We start from the raw sequence: 22,405 nt of genomic DNA on the forward strand, positions 1-22,405 counted from the left end.
GGCTAGCTCTAATTAGTCAAGTTGTTGTATAGAATGTAAGCCAAATTTGTCTTAGAATGTTAACCCATATTTTAGGCTTACTTCCTATGCTTAAACAAAAATTTACAAAGTTTAGAAAATGTAGGGTGTGATATAATGCGTTTGTAGACTATGGTCTAATGCGTATGTAGACTATGTTCTAATGCATATATAGACTGTGGTATAATATATTTGTAGGCTGTGGTGTAATGCATATGCAGACTAGGGTGTAATGCATATGTAGGCTATGGTGTAATGCATATATAGGCTGTGGTGTAATGCATTTGTGGACTATGATGCATATGTAGACTATGGTGCAATGCATATGTAGACTATGGTGCAATGCATATGTAGGCTGTGGTGTAATGGATAAATAAATAAATAAACACAAAAACAGTCACTGAGTTGCTATGGGAAATTCTCCCACAAAATATATTTATAATATCATTGATATATATACACCGTTTTGAATGATATCTTCTCGTAGATATCGTTAATTTTTATCCATCCATAATATATGGATGCTGATCCAATCCCTGGTAGACAAATAACTTTCTCATCACGATAACTTGACCCGAAAACATAGATTTCTATCAAATGTGACATAATGTAATATTCTCTTTTCTTGAAGTGTCAGCAATACAATTCTCCATCACAGTAACACTAGAAGTGCGGTAACTTCAGCGCCGCCTTGGGAGCGGTTCGAAAAGTCTTGACTTCAAATGCGTGCACAATAGCAAGGACGTACAAATCTCTTTATGATAATTTGCAAAACAGTTGTTGCTATAAATGCTTTGAATCACGCAACATATTTCTTTTAATATAAAGAAGTAATTTCTCGAATTATAGTTAGTAACTGCAGCTCTGAAATATATTTAAGAAAATGCACAAATAAGCTGAAATATATAGATATATTACTACATAATAAATCTACATATTTCACAAATAATATATATAATTGCAGAAGTAAGCTGACATATTTAAATAGGCATTTGAACAATTATACAAACGGATAATTTTATTGATGTATATTTTTCGCCATCTATAACGTGTGTATCTTCTCTTGTATGAAACGAGATCAGGAAGTAAATTTAAAAATTTACACTATCCCGAAGGAAGTCTGAGTTCGAAAATTACAAACGCATGCTTGATAAGAAATCCGTGAATGTGCGTTGTGAAAACTATGTTAAAATTTCTGATTTTTTTTTTTATTTTTTATATCAGAATATATATACTAGAAAGTAATTTCCTAGCATTTAAAAGAAGACACTTCAACGAATGTATATTACAAGTTACGTATTTTTGGGGGAATTTATTTTTTGTATATTTTACGTATTAAATTCATTCTTGTATGATGTAATCTTTTCTTTCCCACACTTTCTACGGGTTGTCATGATAATATTTTACACAGGTATCCTACGTCTAAATGGGTTAGAAGCGAATGCCATTGTGTTACCCAGCACCCCCACGCGCGGCCCGAGTGAGTAAGACGCCACATACTGGTAGTTAGACTTGGTTTCGGTTTGATCCTAATCGAACGGGTTAGCTGCATGGTTCGTTCCTGCGATTTTTCTCATGTGTAACGTTAATGCGAGCCCCTTTCCCTTTGATAGTCCTCCATAAAGGCAAACCTCCTCTTCTCCTTCCCAAGGGATCGACGAAGAGAACTCTGTGACGCTACTGGCTAGGATCTGTACCTATAATTCTGGGCTGCCCTGCGCGTGAGACATAACCACATATGGAGGTTCTCGCCCCCTCAGCACGAGGCGCGGAGGTTCAACCTCCCCTCTCGCACCGCCTGGAACCACCAGACGGCACTGGTCGTCGATTTACTACCTACCAGTCGCAATGGGACATTACCCAGTGTATCTGGGGACGCTAGGACGTGCCAGACCACCAGGCCGGCCAATGGGTGACTTGTCCGGGGACTTCAGAATCACCAAGTTCATAAGTTTTATACCCCCGTGGTCGAGACTGTCTAGGTACAGATCCTAGCTAGTAGCTTCGTAGAGTTCTCTACGTCGCCCTCCCGGGGGGTGCACCGGTAGGATCTGTACCTAGGAAGTCTCCTCCTAGGTACAGATGCTCCTCTTAGGCCTAATACTCCTCTTAGGCCACGGGTGTACAGAAAGAGGCGCAGCCCCCCATCCACCTAATCGATTTGATTTTATGACTTTTCCAGGGGGCGCCAAGTTAAAAACCACACAATAAAATACGCCCATTAGGATATAACCTAATGGACCTTAACGGCACAATAATAATTAAAATAAATAGAATGGTTAGAAACTAACTAAACAAAAGGACAAAACACAAGACACAGACCATGCTCTATCATAAAAACACTAAACACATGTTAAATCAAAATTCCGACATTAACACGATTATTATTAATAAAATTCATTAATTCCCTAGCAAATTCAAATTCAGTAAAACACCACGGGTGTATAAAATTCATGAGTTTGGCTATACTAGAACTTCTCGGTTCATTAAGGTCAGATCCGAGAGACTGCCGTAAGTATATAATAACGACGGCATCAGTATCTCAGTAGGACGGGTTTTCTGGGTAATGGCCTGTGTGACGGACGCGCAGTACTGGCTGGAGCATTTAGACCACCATTCAAACTTCCAAGCGAGTAGGTCACGCCGTACAAGTAGCTCCGAGAACAGGGAATGGTGACCCCTTGGACCCGGCTCTTTGACGAGGGACGTTTCCTCTTTGCAGCGACCGGGAGGGGTGGCGTTCTCTCGGACTGGTCCTCGAGTTGTGGTTCTATCAAACTTTGTATGGGAGGACGTGATCCTTCTGGCCCCGGGGCCACACTGTGGTTCTCGTCCAGAGAAATCAATTTAAGTAATCCGTATGGCCCCCGAAGTGGGGACCCACGGGTTCGTTAAGTGTATATGTGAAACCTCTTCAAGGGGACCTTTTCTGGACTACCCCCCCTTGCCTAATATGGCGGCTCTCAGATGAGATTCCAGCCGAGCAGTTGCATTGAGTTACAGGAGCTCGTAAATAAAATGTTACCTGTTACACCTCCTCTTAGGCAAGTACATTAGAAAGTCCTCCACAGAGGCATCCCTCCTCTTAGGCAGATAGCCCTCGAGGCTTTGCCGTAATTAAATAACCTAACCTAACCTTAGGCAAGTACCCCTAGTGGCTTTGCAGTATTCAAGTAAGCTAACCTCGTAAACCAGCGCGATTATCATCCCTCATAAGCGCATGCGCATTCAGTATTTCTGGACTAGAGCCTTTCTTATTGACAAATATATTTGCCAATCGTCTTTACCTACCAAAACCACGACGCTTCCTGGCGTAAATTGTAAACCAGTGCCGAACGTGATTGGTGTACCAGAGCCAAAGGTAGGCAGGAAAAGGGCAGTGCGCATTTACGCAAAAGGGTATTTATAGAGTCGGGTTTCTTTGTTTAAATTTAAACTGCGTTTGGATAAAAATATCCGCAATGTTATTCTTACATACATAATGGCGCAATGTAGATTAATTTTTAGCTGAAGCACATGTATTAATTCATTGATAGTTGTTTTTAAGAAAGCATTCTTTTAAACCTGGTGCGATTTAAAACCATTTATAATAGTTACTAGCTCTGTTTTTGAATCCTTGTAAATTTGCATTTAAATGCATTAACATATATGGGGAATGAATGAAAAATTAAACGCATTTCTTCCTTCATAAGATTACATGTGCTGTTTTGTGTTAATGATCCAGAAACGAATATGTTTGTACATTTCGTAATTGACTTAACTATGAGTTAAACATAATGAATGTTAAACATCCTAATGGGACATCCAACAATGCTCTGAAATACATTTAGCTGTTCTTAAATGTGCGTTTAACAAAGGACATTATACAATATGTGAAAAAATGAGTAACATTTCTAAACTGAACTGTATTTTAAAGCAAAATTCAAAGTTTATTTGAACAACGTGATTACACTATCCGATCATTTTGGATTAAAATCTGCGATACTCAACTTTATCTTAGAATATTTTTTTCCGTGTTCCTTAGCTCGCCGTTACGAAATGGGTGTTATTTGTTGGAAGGTAATTATCAGAATTCAAAGAAAGTAACGGTAATGAGATTTATATTTCATTACCGTTATATTTTTTATACTAGAGAAATTTCAGTAATTGCATTTTACAGTAAAAATATTTCTAGACGAGAGTAGAGTAATTAAATGAAATCTACTTTGGAAGAGATATTATGTTATTAAATAATATTTTATCTATTTATGGATACATTCATATATATTTATATTTCTTCCTCTTTTAGAAAAGGCATTTTCCTAATGTTGTTTTATTTATTCAATGTTTTTCTAACGAAACTGGCAACAAAATCTGTTATTTATCTGGAACTAAATTCTAAAAATTTATATTTATGAATGAGCACATTTGTACATAGATGTGATTTTGCATTAACATAACAATCTATAAATAATATGAATTTTAATGAACCTAAATTATTTTATAATAATTTTAATAGTTTATAATCGATTTTAGTTTCTTAAAATGGTATAAAAGTTTTAATTTGTGTTTTTTGTATCATTCCTTTATGACCCTTCAGACTGTTTTATGTGATTTTGTGCGAATACAGGTTTAAAATAAACAAATTAATAAATAGATCTGTACACTACAAAAATAAATCTCCTATTTCAGAATCTTTAAAAATTCAAAATCAACCTATAAAAGCAATTTCAAAAACGCAGTAAAAGTTATGTGAAACATCTTTTGTACACATTTCACATCGATATCACTGAATAGCCCTTGAGTTTGCCCTACTTTTTAAGGATTTGGTTTCCTCGGCTTTTCATTGTGCATTAAGGGATATAATGATGTGCAACATTTCTGCAGCACAGCAGCTTCGAAGAAAGAAAGGATGCTGATAGGCTTGTTTTTACTAGTCAGTCTCATGGAAAACTGCATGATATCGTTTTCAAAATACCGGAATCGATTATGAAACAGAATAGATTGATTTATAAAATCAACCTTAGTCTTCGCATTGTGCACGCATTACACTTCCATTTCAATGTTTGTTGAAATTTCATATTTGGTCTTGTTTAGCGGTAATCAAACCAATAACCTTCAGCACATGGATAGGCACTGAGAGGTGCTTGTGCAAAAAACCACCTCTATTGTCTGTCTGTCTGTCCTTTCCTCTTGGTAAATTATTTTCGTGTTTGCTGTTTACAGTAATTGTCACCGCAGAAGAAGGCAAGATATAATAATCAGGACAGATAGATTGGCGAAAGAGATGAAAACACCCGGAGCTTTGTCGAGGTAACTGCTATTCAGAAGGTTGTCGCACAAACCTGTAATAAGAAATATCCTTTAAAAGTGAAGCAATAAACATTGAAATACATAAAAATAAGCAAATGGACAACATAATGTACGCTATTAAAATCTGTGCTCCTCCTGTCTCTGTGTTTGTTTATAACATTATCTCCTCCTGAACGGCGGGGAGTTGAATTTCCAGAGAGATTCCAAAAATTCGTGGGAAGCCATTTTGACCAGTCCCATAGTCGTACGGCTTTAATTAGCGCAGATATTAATTAAAAACTCTGAACACGTTCTTTTCACCCTGACTTTTCCGAGTGGCAACAGTCTGAATCGCTCTAAACAAAAAATCTACTTATTTCGAGTGTTTCCAATGCTTGCTTTCAAATCGTAGTTTGTTAATGAAAAATTTCGAAGTTTTACAAAATATAAAATAAAAATACCCCAACATTACATATATTATTGCTAATTTATCAAATTCGTGGTAAGCCATTTCAACTGTTCCCATATTTGTACGATTTAAATCAGCCGAAATATTAATTAAAAACTCTGAAAACACTTATTTTCGCACACATTTTTTCAGTTGGTAACAGTGTCGCGCATTGGAGATAAAAATGTTTTATTTCGAAAAACTGTTGCCATTATCCGCTTTTAAATCTTAAAGTTTATTAATAACAAATTTGTAAGCTTTCTAAAATATGAAATAAGAGTAGCATCGTCAAACATTAAATATATTATTATTAATAAGGTCATGTTCTGACGTTGGTAAAGGAATTCGATTTGATATTACGACATTCTACGTCGAAAATCTTTCATTAATGTCAATATTTTAAATAAATAGCTGCTACTGGCAACTTTTCTAATTCAGGTTAGGATAATTGACACGATATGTTACTGTTATCAGGTTCAGTGTTCCTCCTTACTTGCTTGGGGAACATAAAATGACCTGACTCGGAACAGGGCGCTTACTAAAGCTATGTTCAATAAATGTGGGAAGTAGACAAGATACACAGGAAGGGTATACGAAACCCTTTATTTTTCTCTCTTTACAATGATTTTCGGACTTCGGAATACAGAGACCAACCACTTGTGGTCTGAACGTAAGAATATAAAAATATTAACTAAATTCTAACTAAACTAACTTTGGATTAATAAACAAGTGGCTACTTGAAGATTGGCGGTATATTAACAGAAAGGCCGTATGTAGTATAGAGAACTGTTAACACTACGATACGTTTAAAATTATCAAGAGGATTAAACCTCTGGCCTGGAAGGCAACCAGCAACCGATTAAAACTGCTAAGGCAAGCGGCCTGCTTCTATTAACTCCTTCCTCTCTCTTGCTTGGCAAAAAACCACAACTTAAGCACTTGGCGTTCGCAAGAAAAATTTGCATAAATAAGTTAACGCTTTTAATTCTGGCCGGAAGTAGAAAATAAGAAGTGATAGTAAAGATTTAAAATAAAATAAACGTTAGTAAAACTTAAGATCCTTACACTGTTACCTTAATGTTGTTATTGATATTGAGAAAACGTTGTTACACTACATTGAATTTAAATGGCGTCGTACGGATTAACGTGAAGTGTCAAAATTTTTGTTTTATGGTTTTGCAAGGACACACCAGCGGCCGAGCAGTAAAGTCGCTAAACACTGGTAGTTCGATCCGAGGTTCGAATCCCGCGAATGGGCTGGCTGCATGAGTGTTTTCGTGGTTTTTCTCATGTGTAAGGTGTATACGAGCCAGTTTCCCTTAGAACGTCCTCCACGAAGGCATCCCTCCTCTTAGGCAGATAGCCCTCGAGGCTTTGCCGTAATTAAATAACCTAAATTAACCTAACCATGGTTTGGCAACAAAAATTATTTACGAGCTGGTTTTTGCTTGGAAAGAATGAATTGCTTTCACCTAGTGTTTTTACACATTTTATTTCAAATGTGCGTAGAACATGTATGTTTTGCTTTGGCCGCAGCCTGCTTGTATTACATTAAAATATTAAGCTTATGGATTGTTTTGCCAAACGTATGTAAACGTCACATAAATTCTGTAAATGAATGATGCCAATTTAATAAAATAAGTGCGATCATTATTTAAAACCAAATAAATATTTGAAAGAAATTATTAAGAATATATGTGTGGCGATTAAAGAGACTTAAAATGTTATTTGCATATTTATTCTTCTGTGATGTGAAATATTAAAAAGCGAATAAGACATGATGATATAACGCAAGTATTATATTGCTATAAGCGAAAGGTGATCACTTTATTGTACAATTTTCTTGACATTAAAGTAATCAGATGTAATTTTAGTTAAAACTGTCATATCAGGTATAAAGCATTTCTGTTTTTAACTGATTTTCCATCTCAAACTGGGGCGGATATTTACAGTTAGAAGACCCAGCAATACCTAATATACACCTACATGAATGCAAAAAGGCCGACTTCGCTTTTGCTTTCTTTTAAAACGCTATCTTTCTAGATAATTATACGATGACTTAGAGCTAGTATTATTATAAATTAAACTTCAAGTGCTATTTGCCCGTTGTTTGTTTTGTTTTATTTGATGGTATCTGCTGTACCCTTTGTTGCATCATGTCTACTCTAGTAGACAAAAGTTTAAATTTGTTTATTCTTCTGTAAATAACTTAACAGCTTCCATTCCTGTGTTTATTCATTCTATATTATTTGAAATTTCAACTGTCGATCATAGATGGCTGTATAGCATCACTAAGTAAAGCATTGCAATTTGGAAAATGGCTGCTACTGCAGTTTCCAAGTTAGTACAATTTCTCATAGTAAACACTATATAATATTGCTTACATTTTCTTATACAGCCATTTTTTATTCATAATTAGTCATTTTAGACATTTTATTTTAAATGTCAGTTTGAGAAAATTGGGGAGTGGGTCGAGAAAGATCTACCGAAAAGAGTGAATTGAAACCCAAAATGGACTGCTTATCAAGCCAAAACACCACTGGAAATGTTTATGTTTGGCAAGGAATTTCTAGAACATTTGAATCCAATAGGTACAGGTTACAAAACAGTAGCAAAATGAATTCCATCACAATCGACGAAATGAAGGTATTTTGGGGGAATCTGGATGTACACGTCAGTTGTAGATTTACCATTTAGGAGATGGTAATGATCACTGCAAACAAGGCAGGAAATGATTTCAAATGCAATGACCGTAAATCGTCGCGAAGTGATTTGTATGCATGTACATATATGCATGTTGTCCACTGTAGTGAACAAACTGTAGCAATTATTTAAAACGAAATTTGAATAAAATTAATTTTTTTATTATTACTAAGGTTATTTTAAGTAGAAAAAATACAAACATTTTCGTTTAACTTCTCTAGATTATTTGTATGCGACAAAGGGTTAATGATTAATCGATAAAAAAACGTTACTAAATACATATGTATTAGCTATTAAGGAACAGCGGTAGTAGGAAACTATCTACTGCACAAAAGTATTTTTCACATTGGGTATAAATATTTAACAGAGGTTATTGATGTTGGGAAAATACCAGTGTACTAATCACGTAGCCCCTTTGGCGGATTATAAAAACGTTTGACAGTGGCAATGCAACATGTTTCAGTTTTATTTTGCTTCAAATTTCCACGACTTACCAGGAATCGAGCAATAAAATCATTGAACCGTGGTAGTTAAACCCATCCTTGTATCCGGACAAATAGACTGGATAAATGGGAATTTCACTTTTTCTATGCTTGCAACTATGAGGCAGGTCCCCATAAAAGTCCTATATGAAGATATCTCTTCCTTTATTCTCGTATGCTTCATTGTAATCCACATAATACAATCCGAATGTCCGTTTTTGTCGCAAATGGGTTAGGACTCGTAAGTCAGTTTTGAAGTTTTAGTTTAGGTGATCGATCAGTTCCATGTTGCTTTTGTTTCCTTGTTCTTATTTTTTGGTCATTTCGCTCAATTCAAAAAAGGCGCAATATAATGGTGAATATTATATGCAGAGTTTTCAGCTGAAGGATACGTTGGCTCTTATCAATCGACAGTTTATCATCTTCAAAAATTTAAAAGCAAATCAGAAAGTCATTGCTTCTATATTTTTATCAGGCAAGCTAAGGTGCCTCCTATAGGTAATTACAAGCATACTTACTTTTTTACGTACCTTACACTATTTTGTTACATAGACCCAGCACCAGTTACACATTTATTTAATCGGAGCACTAAAGTTGAGACGCTCCTGTGGCAGAATTGATCCGGCTGACTGTGGAACTACCCGCCGGACTGCTGTCTCGGCTTCATCGCTGCAAGCAAATCGCTGTCCTGCCAGGAATGTCTTCAGCGGACCGAAAACGTAGAAATTACTAGAAGTCCAGAATGGTGGATGGTTCAGACTCTTCCGGTGAAATGATCAGTTGTGATTGTTGGCCGTTATGATTGCTGCCTCGCGTTGCCGTGGAGGATAACCACGTTGTCCACATCGAGAATCCTTCAGCGCTTTCGCCTGATGAAAGTCAGCAGAGCTGACAGTATGGAAAAATATCTATCGGTATTGATGGTTGCCCGTTATGGCTTGCAATCCATCAGGAGCTGTCCACAGCGATCTCACAAGAGGGTTATCATCACTATCCCAAGAGATGGCACAGAACGGAATATTTCCACTTAAGTTTTCCTCTGCTACTTCGATGCCGGCATGAAATGCAGTATCCACGTTTCTTCGCCAGTAACAATGCGGTATAGGAAACGTTCATCATCTTTGGCAAACCGTTGCTGTTGATTCAGGGAAGCAACCATTTGTCTTGCCTTTCATCATGTCATCCAACTGCTTAGGCAACCACAGAGACGAAACTATTTGGTCACCTAAGGCTCCATGAACGATGTCGTAAACACTCCCACCGGAAATGCCAAGCTCCCAAGAAATGTCCTTGAGGTGCACACACCAATCCACTTTCACCATTGCATTCATGCGAGAAATGTTGTCGACAAACTCTGCAAAAAGGCGTGAAGACTTCGATAGCAATGAGCGTTTGGCTCATTGCTATCGAAGTCTTCACGCCTTTTTGTGTAAATTTTTTGTGGATTTCGATAGGCATTCGTCTCTTACGCCATAGGAAACGAATCATACTTCGTTACTCGTCCACCGTCGACGTGAGAATCACAGGCTCCATTTTCAACAATTGACAGCAGCGTCGTGCCGCGGAGCTACGTTAAGAGTTTTAAGCAGTCATCTTAATGATTTAATTTACTGCTTGTGAAATTAATGAACTTTGTTTTTAATGCTAAAGATAAGCTTGTTTAAATTGTGTTAAGTAAAGGTGTTCGTTTTACAACTTGGGTATATCCTTCATCTGATTTAAACGATCCGGTTATTTAACATCTACATAATGGTTTTAATTACGTAAAATAATTTACAAATATCAGTCTAATAACATGTACATAATACACTGAGTTAAAATCGTCCTTTATAAATTATTGTAAGGACATAAATATTTCTAAACTTTTTCAAGTGTATTTACTATTAATTACATCAAGTAGCTATACCATTAAAAAGATCCAAAGATAAAAAAATAAGAAGCACATATATTGTTTTCAGATCGCTCATTTAATCCCATCCTAAGCGACATGCTTTTATAACCAAAAGCCATCAGTCGTCTACTACAGAACTATGATAGTCCCAGAGCTTCAATTTGTAGGCAAGAACATGGAAAACTTCCGCTTAAGATTGATAATAAATACTGTGGCAAATGAGAATTTGCTGTGCCAAGAGGATGTTATGTGTTAAACATAATATAATGAATAATGATGAAAGAAAAGTGGAAATCCTGCAACGGGCCAAAAGAGCTCCTGATTTAAATCTGAAATAAAACGGCCAATGCAGATTTTATTACAAACTTTATTTTGTCTTCGTACAGAATAATGTTTGTCATTAGTTCATTTTAAAGAATAGTATCATAGAGTAGAATGCCCTCAAGTGCTACATGTTCCTTCGTGTCTCTTTCAAAAATTCTGCGATGTGCCCTTAATTTTTAATTCCATTACTGTCGAGAACTCAGTAAAATATCTTCTTTTAATTCGTCGACTGCAATTCTGATCGGAAATCTATATTTAATAACTTCAGTCATCAAGTAAACTCAGAACCTAATCACAGAAAAGCATATCTGGTGAGGTAGCCATCCACTCAATGTTACACGTTGTGAAATGATAAATCTTGGAAATATTCTTTGCAGAACTCTCAGAGAACCATATGTCAAATCTGCCATAGTTCCATCGTTTTCCAACCAGAAGTGCATTTCCAAGATAGTTGAATTTAGGATAAAGGAAATTGGGTAACATCTTCTTATACCATTTGCATGTTGCAGTGGCATACTTTCTAATATTTCAGAAAACAAAAGCGCTATAGTTCAAAGCATCATGATAAAAGAAATGGTATAATTTGTTCAGTTCAAACATATATATCACTCAATTGCCATTACAAAGAGAGCTGCATAAAGACAAATTAAAAGCAGACAGATCATTCTTCATCATGATCTATCGGTATTGATTCCAATCATTTTCTAGTTTCTAGTTCTAGTCTATTCATTGATATTCCAATCATTTTCTAGTTTAGAATCATATTGTACATATAAAATATCAAATTTACCTGCTGAGGAAATGTTGAAAGAAAAGTTGCCTGTGACGCCTGGCTCTATAGTTCTGCGGCAGGTATCATGGATCCCAGTTAGGTGAGTTACTTTGTCATTGCTCCAGTATACCTGAAAAGTGCATAAGTACAATGTGATTGGTCACTGAATGTCTGCAACTGATATTTACTAATTTGAGCTTCCTATTAATTTCGAGATTTGTATCCCATGCATATTCATCTTTAAGCAAGATAAAAATGTCAAAATTTCACATTAATACAATTTTTTATGTATGCAACACGATTCCGACACTTAAATCCGTTATGAGTATTTTTAAAGCAGAATAAAATAATGAAAATCTCTAAATAATGCAATGTGTTCCTTCAAATCACTCTTATGCAAATATTTCCCTGCCTTCAAATTCAGTATCTTGTTTCAGTTCACGAATATAAAATAATACTTTTTTTCAGATTTTGGTATTCATCAACATTTTTTATACCTTTTCCTATTTAATTTATGAAACCCACTAAAAATAATTTAAATTTAACTAAATATATTTATATTCTTAGAGTATTAGAAAGGAGCAGAATGGCGTTATCGCCTAACAGTGGTAAAATTAGTGCAAGGGGCAAAACAATTTGAGGACCACCGGTTCAAATGAACCCTTTTACTGGTAGATAAAAATTATAACTAAAAAATGGAAATTTTCCCAAATTAATAATTTAAATTTAACTAAATATATTTATATTCTTCGAGTATTAGAAAGTAGCAGAATGGCGTTATCGCCTAACAGTGGTAAAATTAGTGCAAGGGGCAAAACAATTTGAGGACCACCGGTTCAAATGAACCCTTTTACTGGTAGATAAAAATTATAACTAAAAAATGGAAATTTTCCCAAAATTACTCAGGTTTCTTTGAAGGTGGGGAAGAAATGAACAAATGAAAAGTTTAAGCCGACTTCATAAAAGTATTGTCTTGTACTAAAATGTGTACTAAAAAGGCACCTTTAGTTCTAAGCAAAAGAAAAATCTTAACAAAACACTTCTGTGGATTACAGAATACAGGTTGCCTCAAAAAGGTAGTTGCCAAACTTAACATGCTGGTCTGCCATACTATGACAAACAAGATTTACGTAGGAGCTTGTGTTCCAAAATGTGAACGAAGACCGCTAGAGGGCAGTGTTCGCAGGCTTATGGGAGAGGGGAAAGTGCGATCATTTCAGGGGAGGACGTTGCAGGGGAAGAATTAATCGGTTTACTACCTCAGATCTTTATGAAGATTTTGTGGAAAGAACGTTGCCGGATCTAATGATTGATCTTCCAACAACTACACGTCGAAACATCTGGTTTCAGCATGACCAGAGCGCCTGCACATTTTAGCAAGCACTGTGCGGGAATACTTCGATAGGACATATCGTGATAGCTGGATTGGAAAAGACGAACCGCGATCTCCCCCCCGAACTGACTTCCCTGGATTTCTACCTGTGGGAATACGTTGAAGTCCATAGAACCATCCGTGAATCCATGCGTCGACGTTGTGAAGCTTACATTGTGGCGAATGGAAGAAACTTTGAACATCTTTTGTGATTTAATCATGCTGTTCAAAAAGTCATATTAACACCTCTTTAATATGTTTTGTTTCTTCCTCTCTACGCTTGCGAGCATAACGCCCTAACGGTCGTCGTTCGGATTTTCGGACGCAAGTTCCTATGTAAATGTTCCTTGTCGTGGTATGACAGACCAGCATGCAAAATTTGGCAACGACCTTTTGAGACACCTTGTATAAACCATTCCAGAAAACATGAGGCTATGAATCTGTTGAATTATTTAATAGAATAATTGATTATATGTTTTTTGCCTTCCATTTATCGCCCTCTCTAGAATCCTAAGACCTATAAATTATAAATGAAAAGTTACACTTAAAATCTTCCTTTCTTATTCTTCAGCTAAAGTAGATTAATGAAAAATTTTGTTAGAATTAATTAGTAAGTATGCGGTTCTAGGAATGGCTCTTATTAGCTTAGAAACTGAACGTAATGCATATTCGGATTTCATGGGTTTGGGAAATGTAATGTATGAGTAATCACAGGTAAAATTCAAAAAGAGCACATTATTAAGACGCAATAACACGCCGAACAAATACTAATTCAGAAGTCAAACAACAAAAATCAGCGCTGATTTTTGTTGCTTGACTTGTGAATTAGAGCCCATTATGTTCATCACATTGACTTCAAAAATTACGAATCTTTATTAGTTTGCATTGCTTCTGTTCCACCTACTAACAGAGCGATTTATATACATGATATATGCTTTTGTGACAAAAAAAAAAAAAAAAAAAAAAAAAAAAACTATTAGAGATTGACTACGATTTACTCAGCATTCTGTTATTTGACATAGATTTCATTCTTGATAGAAAACTTGCGATTTACTCAGCATTCTGTTATTTGACGTAGATTTCATTCTTGATAGAAAACTACAAGCTGTTTGAGGTCATGTGCCACCCAAAGTTGCTAATGACTCTGCCTGCGATGCCGAGGAGCACGGGTTTGAAACCTGGAGAAGGTATGGATGTAAGTTGTCTGTACCTTTCTGTACGAGGCAATGGTGGGTCGCTACTTTGGTGACACCATAATAAAGAGATCACCGCTTCTGTCCTTAGTAGCTGGTAACATCTATAAACGGTTATCGGCCGCCATTGAAAAAACATGCCTATGGTCAGGTAGTTTGTGATTTTCTGTCACTATGCAGTGGTCAAACTAACATTCTTAATTTCGTCAAACGTTAAAATATTTTCATGCTCATAAAACCATAAGATCCTCCTTTTAAGAAACTTAAGATCTGGTAGTGATTTGAAAAGCCGATAGTATCGAATATTGATAGGGGGGAATCATAAACGAAGCGTTTTTGAAGCATTTAGCTAGGTACACTGCTAAAAAAAAGGGGGGGACAGTTTTATATCTCTCGTTATACTGAGCCTATTGACGAACTTCAAGTCTCGAAAGCACGACTTAGGATACGTATTAGATTTTATACATAGCGTAGAGCTAATATAGGTATTCTTACACAAAATCAGACTTTTCCTGAAATGAATATTTTTTAGCTCCTCGATATTAATTGAATTTGGTATATATTTATTAATCTCTCGTTTTTTATTAAACTTATGTGACTCTTTATTTCGCATTTCAAAATTTAGGTTCATTTCAAATAAAATTCGCCCATTTTTTTATGATTTCTTATTAAAATTTGCGTTTTAAAATAATTATTATAAATCTTTCAAAAAAAAAATCTTAGTTATAACCTATAAAATTTTTAACATCATCTTAAAGTAGATGTATTTCTAAGTATATCTGCAAAACGTTTTTATTGAAAATTTCCGAAGATATATTTGAATTATATATTGGCGCGTTTTCAAATTTGGCATATTTGTTGAAAGCGATAAAACATCACATGTGGTTTACGCACTTTGTTAAAATTATTTAAGCGTAGGAACGATGTGACTTTTACCCCTCGTGCACAATGTAAAGGGAAAGGAAAATCGGTTGCCATAAATTAAGAAGTTCGCCGAGTAAATTATAGTTGTAAGGATCTTAAGTTTTACTAACGTTTATTTTTATTTTAAATCTTTACTATCACTTCTTATTTTCTACTTCCGGCCAGAATTAAAAGCTTTAGCTTATTTATGCAAATTTGTCTGGCGAACGCCAAGTACTTAAGTTGTGGCTTTTTGCCAAGCAAGAAGAGAGGAAGGAGTTAGTCGAAGCAGGCCGCTTGCCTTAGCAGTTTTACTCGGTTGCTGGTTGCCTTCCAGGCCAGAGGTTTAATCCTCTTGATAATCTTAAACGTATTGTAGTGTTAACAGTTCTCTGTACTACATACGGCTTCCTGTTAATATCCGGCCAATCTTCCACGTAGGCCCTTGTTTATTATTCCAAAGTTAAGTTAGAGTTTAGTTAATATTTTTATATTCTTACGTTCAGACCACAAGTAGTTGGTTTCTGTATTCCGAAGTACGGAAATTATTGTAAAGAGTGAAAAAATAAAGGGTTTCGTATACCCTTCCTGTGTATCTTGTCTACTTCCCACATTTATTGGACATAGCTTTAGTAAGCTCCCTGTTCCGAGTCAGGTTCGTGAATATTCCCAAAGCAAGTAAGGCGGAACACAGTACAGTTATATCGGATACAGTTACATACAGTTATATCGTTAAAATGAAAAAAAAGTGCGCCAGGACAAATTTTTTGAATTTCCCCGTAAATTTCACACCAAATTTTACAAAATTTGAAATTTAGACATAATTTATGTCGTAGAATCGAAATATGGAAAAGAATTGGGATGTCATTTCAAAAAAGTCCGATTTTGTGTCAAAATCCGTATGATAGAAGAATGCTATATATAAATATAATTACGACACGCGCGTGGTCGTGTTTTAAAATTCGGAAAAAAATTTTTCTCAAATATTTTGTAATTTTGTGTTATTAATTACCGTATGTTATTTTCATTTGAATACCTTTGGCTCTGTAAATTTTATATCGGTTTTCATGGGAAAAAAATATGTGCAACCAGCTGATTTTGTTCGGATTCTTCATAAATATTCTGATGAAGAAAAGGAAGACAAGGAAATCTTTGGATGGGAGAACAATAGCTATTTCTTTCCTTATTTTCTTTAATTTATATTTTTTGGAAATAAATAAAAATATTAAAGTTAGTTTAAAGCGAATTTTCGTCACCAGTAAGAAGTAAATAATGCTAAACTTACTTTTTTTACTACCAAGGTACTTTCCTTTTTTTTTTGTTTATACTTGCCTCTGATGAATTGGGGGGGGGAGTTAAATTTTCTGAATCGGCTACCGTAGAACGTGAGGTATAGATCTATTCCATTTGTTTTTGCGCAGAATGTACATTAATATTAAGCAGATATTGAAACCAGCCATATACTGCAGAACATGACATTAAATTTATATAATTGTGTGCATCTATTTGCATATAATAGTAGAGTAAAACATTAAAGAAAAGTATACATGGGAAAACTAAATTCTTTTTTATTAATAATCAGCTAATTAGTTGAGATTATTTAAGTCTCGAAACTTAGGCATAGGTTTATACAGTTTGTGGCAAATAAGACCTACTAATGTTAAACACAGATAACTCTTTGTAATAATCATTTATTTTGATTAATTTTTTATACATTAAATATATTTTATGGAAATTATGTATTTTATGAAATTTTATGACATCAGACAAATGTCCACCATTTTTCTCGATACAGAGATTGGCTCTTTTTAACGTAATTTTCCGTTACACCAGGTAATGTTTCTCGTTGATAGCTCAGTATTTCGTCTCGAATACTCGGCTTCAGCTGTTTAATAGTCTATGGTTTATTAACATACACTTTGTCTGCTAAATATACCCATAAAACAAAGGACTCAGCTCCGCCATTGGCCTCAAAAAGTTTTCAATTATTGTTCTGTAAGAAGCTCCGGAAATTGTTTCCGTCGTTCCACCACTCTCATTCTCGAAGAAATATGGGCCATAACACATCATCAAACGGTACACTTGAATTAAAATATTGCCTATATTTACGCTGCGACATAACAATTGATTGTTGATGAGACTAGAAAAACTCGATAATTTTTAACATTGGTAGGTCTTATTTGGCCCTCTATGTATAACTGTATTTGTACCGCAAATGTGCTAATTAATTTATTAATATACTCCCATGACCAAAGCTAAAGTTTTTCTAATAATTAAAATTATAATTTAGTTATTTGTCTGTCCAAATTATGCGATAGATGCGGATCTTACGCAAGTATTATTTATTCATAACATTTATCGTATAAATTAAACGTCAGCAATCCGCTTAACTTTGTTACCGCAACAACAAATAAAATAAATTCTAAGAATTTTTACAATGTGCTGTTGAAATTATTATTAAGTATTAGTGAGATTAAAAAATCACAAGTTACTGAGATAATGATTGAGGGCTATATGAGCATTAAATAACTGATGCATTTTAATACATAATTCTTTATTCTCTAGATCTATAAAACGTCATTACACAGAAAGTGACCAATTGTTTGTGGTACTTACGAAGCAGTACTTATTTTTGGTATTCCTTAATCCAGTTACTAGGTAACTTCTTCCATTTTCTTCCCAGTCACCGTGACAATGGAAACCTAGAAAATATTTTCAATTATAGTTAAATTACTTTTTTATATGGAGGACAAGATTGAACAAAAAAATTCTTCAAAAAATCCCGAAATTTTCTGTGAATATTTAAATAAATTTTGTTCCTTTTTATATATTTTCTGTTGCTTTTGTTGGAGAAATGTTTTCCTCACGATATGATAAAATGAAATCCAGAATTCATATCTGACCGCTGTCAAATGATTATTTAAGCAATTGAAGATCTAGGGAAAGAAAATCTTGGATTGATGTTTTTCCTTCCGATTACTTGCGATGACGTCATTGCACAGCTTTTAATGACGCCATATAGAAAGATTCACTGCCATGGAAAGATTACTACATTAGAGCTTTGGGGTAAATTTGACGGCTGGCAGTCCGTCAACAGGAAAAATACCATCATTTACTATACTCCAGGTTGTCGTTTCCTTTCTGTATATCAATAATATTGTTGTGTTCTATTAGTTTGTGGATTCGGATCAGGTGGGATGACAGCATTAGATGGAGATTCAAACCACGATTTATTCTTCAGTATTACACAAGACATTTCCAAAGATGCGTTACAGTTGTCGAGAAACTACGACAAATACGCTGAAACAATCAGCAACACAGCCTTCAGGCTATAAAGGTGAAGACAGCCTCACGGCAGATCACGAAAGTACGGCTCCCGACTACTAAGGAACTTAGATACTACTACTATGGACTACTAAGGAACTTAGATTATTAGGATGAACTTCTATTACAAACCGAATTGCAGATTAACCTTTTGAGGCCGGGGCTTTGGTAGCAGTAAAAGCTACCAACTAGGGCAATCTTGAACTAATGCTTGGCCCCCTTTAAGAAATCACCTCCTATTTGCAACAAAGATTCTTGTGTGTAGTTTAATGGATACTCAGAGGGGTGCATCCATGTCGCAAAAGGAAGACCTTTGAAAGAGATAAGTGGTTTAAAGCCCCAGGGACATCAAATTTGACATTTCACCCCACTTTTCAGCCTGGAAAATGGGGGAAAAAGACATGGCCACTAAAGTGAACAACCCGTCTTTTCAAAGAGAGGACTCTATAGCCACTATAATAGGCATCTCGTCTTCAAAAGGTTAAAATAGGAAGACTAATAGATGCAGAAAACTTCAAAATGAAATCGCAAATTGAAGAAAATCATTTAGACACGTTTGATCAAAATCCTCGAACAAGTAAGCCTCAGGTCAACATATTATAGAATGGGTGATAGTTCCTATTTTATGTACCGAAGTTCTTTTCATTGTAAAAGTTCGAAATTTTCCTTCTTTTGATCAAGATATAACACATCTCAGCGGCATAGCATTTATCTAAATAGTTTGAATCTACAATGGTATGAACCAGATATGAATCTTACCTTTATTTATTAAGGTCATCTCTGTTGTTCGTTTTCAAATTCGTTTTATTTGTTCTACCTTTCCCTGTCATATTCAAATCATTGCTACGAAGAACTTACGCTGTTATTTATGTTATGAACTTATGTTGTTACTTACGAAGAACTTATGTATGTTATGAAGTTGAAAACAGTTATTTCGATCAACTATGAAAATAGATAGTTACTTTTAACATCTGTGAACGAAGTGCAGCTGGTTGAAAATACTATAGCGTCATTGGACCGACATCCCACAACCCGGGCCGCAGAGTCGCGACACAGTTCCGGTCGGAAGGAGGAAGCTGCTGACTTCCCCATCTGGATTCTCAAACCATTCGTTTCTACGAGCTGTGGACAGCCGGAAGTAGATGCGGAAGGTGCTATAGAAAGAATAAATAATGTTCACATTCAATGATTATAATCATAATGGTGAAGCTAGTTCTACGAAAATAAATCTCTATCGATTTGAATATTAATATTTCTTTCGATTAATTTAAATGATGACTAATTTATATATCTGAGGAATCTAAAGTTACGCACATCAAGTAACTGTCGTATTGTTACCTAATTGCAGTTGTAATAATTCCATCATACATCCATGTAGTCAGTTGCTGCACATTTTTACTGATAGTTCTCAGTTTGACTGTCATTTGAAAGTTGAAGTTGGTATGTTTTCGAATCTTTTTACGTCGCTGTAGGATACATTGGTGCTTCCTTTAAAGGTGAAGTACTAGCAATATGTATAGCCCTAAAGTAATTAATAGCTATCCATTACAATTTTGTAAAGGCTCTCATTTTGTTTCTGATTCTCCCGCACACATTCAATCAAATAGCTCTGTTGAACACACATTAACGCCTGTGATTTTTCAATGTCCAGAATTCCTGAGAAATTTAAAGGGGAAACAAATCATTCCCTAGTGGGTGCCTGGATAGTGTGGCGTTTGGGGCAATGAAACAGGGGACTTCTTTGTAAAATGAGGCGCCAGCTTACTGCAGCGTCCTAAAACAGCCATTTCTTATTGGAGGATTAAACTGTTTTAAAAACTGTTTTTTACGTCTAATATCTTACGAGATCTTCAGACTGGTACAATACAACTTACTACACTCATGTCCATAAATTAAGGATAATTCGGAGTCACGCGGAAATCGAACTCTAGAATAAATATATCACCTGTAAAATCACTACACACATCTTCAGGAATCATATGCAAATCTCAGGAAGTAACCAGATGACACCGATGGTACGTCACAATAACGAGAGTGTAAAAGAGTTATATATAAGGAATACAGGCAAAGAAATAAAATTGTTCGCAGGCGCTTTATAAGCATTTCAGTACAATAACCGAATAGTTATGACACAAAGGACGCATTTGGATGATTTTTTACCTGGTAGAATTATCGGCCGTCTGGAATGTGGACATACCCAACTGGAAGTATCAGACGAACTTGGAATTGCCCAGAGTGTCATCTCCAGGCTTTGGCAACGATTCCAAGATGATGGTGATGTGAGTAGACTTTACAGCACAGGTCGCCCCAGAGTTACAACGCCGAATGAGGACCGGTATTTGACAGTTACTGCCAAAAGAAACAGGCGGAGCACAGCCTCAGACCTGTCTCTTCAGCTCTCTTCAGCCACTGGTACGACAATTTCAAGTCAGACCGTGTACAGACGCTTAGGGCAGATTGGTCTATATGCTCGTAGACTTGTCAGATGCGTTCCACTTACTGCAACTCACTGTCGCTTGCGGTTAACCTGGAGTAGAGAGCATGCATTGTGGACACCGCAAAACTGGGATTGTGTGATGTTTTCCGACGAGTCCAGGTTTAGCTTGCAGTCTGATTCTCGCCGGGCGTTCATATGAAGAACTCCAGGTACCCGTTACCACCAAGAAAACATCATTGAACGACACCGTTACGGTGGTGCAGGAGTACTCGTTTGGGGTGAAATTATTCTGGGTTCCAGAACTGACCTGCATGTTCAAATTGGAGCCATGACAAGCCAAATCTATCGGGACGACATTCTGGAACAACATGTACGTTTATTTCGGGGCGTCACGGGCGCATATTTTGTGTTTATGGATGACAACGCCCGTCCTCACCGTGCAAACATCGTAAGCGAATGCCTACAATCGGAGGATATTACCCGTATGGACTGGCCAGCATTCTCACCGGACTTGAATCCAGTAGAGCAGGTGTGGGATATGCTTGGCCGACGAGTTGCAGCCCGTCAACCTCCTCCTACATGTCTACCAGAGCTCGGAGAGCATTGCTTTTTTAATTGTGTAATATCCCCCATGATCAGATCGATAATTTGACACTGAGCATGCCTAAGCGTTGTACGGACTGTATTGCATCGTCTGGGAGACATACAATGTATTAACAATCATAATAACCATGTAATATTGGTTTTTTGTAAATAGGTTTTTTTTTTGTAATTTGCTCCAGGGAGAAAAAATCGCTGATTTTTTTAATAATATCAAATATATAGCATCTTTTTTTGCTCTTTGCCGTTTGTTTAATAAATAAGCTTTACAAATAAGTCAAATTTGTTTTGCTTGTAACTCTTCCTTTGCCTGATTTTGCATTATCCTTAATTTATGGACATGAGTGTATTTCCAAGACGCAATGTAGTTGCTGCTTCCCATCTGTCTACAGGACATGATTTCACCGCATAGTCGTTTCAAGCCATCCTATTTGTGATTCTGGTGAAGAAATGGACAGAATCTCATTTGAATACTATAAGACTGAGTAAAGAGAGAATGAAATTGATATTCATACAGTTGGGTATTGGACTGGGGAGAAATTAGGAGCTGCCTATTAGTATGGTATTGAAATAGGGAACGAAAAATTTAAATTTGGAAGTTGTAATGGTATGTTTCAAGCAGAACGACTTGGAATTTTTAAAGCTCTTCAGCCGTTACGAAAAAGGG

General features: G+C 35.8%; 1 protein-coding gene across 2 annotated transcripts in view; it reads right to left on the minus strand.

The window, feature by feature from the left end:
* Positions 1 to 418: 418 nt before the first annotated feature.
* The window catches only part of LOC118183910 (uncharacterized), a 204,007-nt gene continuing 182,020 nt past the window's right edge, over positions 419 to 22,405 (minus strand). Inside the window, exons 10-13 of one of the 2 annotated variants that reach the window (XM_085812902.1) lie at positions 19,664 to 19,855; positions 17,994 to 18,079; positions 11,928 to 12,039; positions 419 to 5,342 (exon numbers count right to left, since the gene is read on the minus strand). In XM_085812902.1, coding sequence (XP_085669028.1) covers positions 5,230 to 5,342; positions 11,928 to 12,039; positions 17,994 to 18,079; positions 19,664 to 19,855 — 503 coding nt within the window. In that variant the 3' untranslated portion in view covers positions 419 to 5,229. The remainder of the gene's footprint in view (positions 5,343 to 11,927; positions 12,040 to 17,993; positions 18,080 to 19,663; positions 19,856 to 22,405) is intronic. The other variant, XM_085812905.1, reaches the window with a different exon arrangement.

This window comes from Stegodyphus dumicola, chromosome 1 (genome assembly GCF_044657685.1).
Source record: "Stegodyphus dumicola isolate Sdum_Otavi_A_Nest chromosome 1, ASM4465768v1".
NCBI lineage: Eukaryota > Metazoa > Arthropoda > Arachnida > Araneae > Eresidae > Stegodyphus > Stegodyphus dumicola.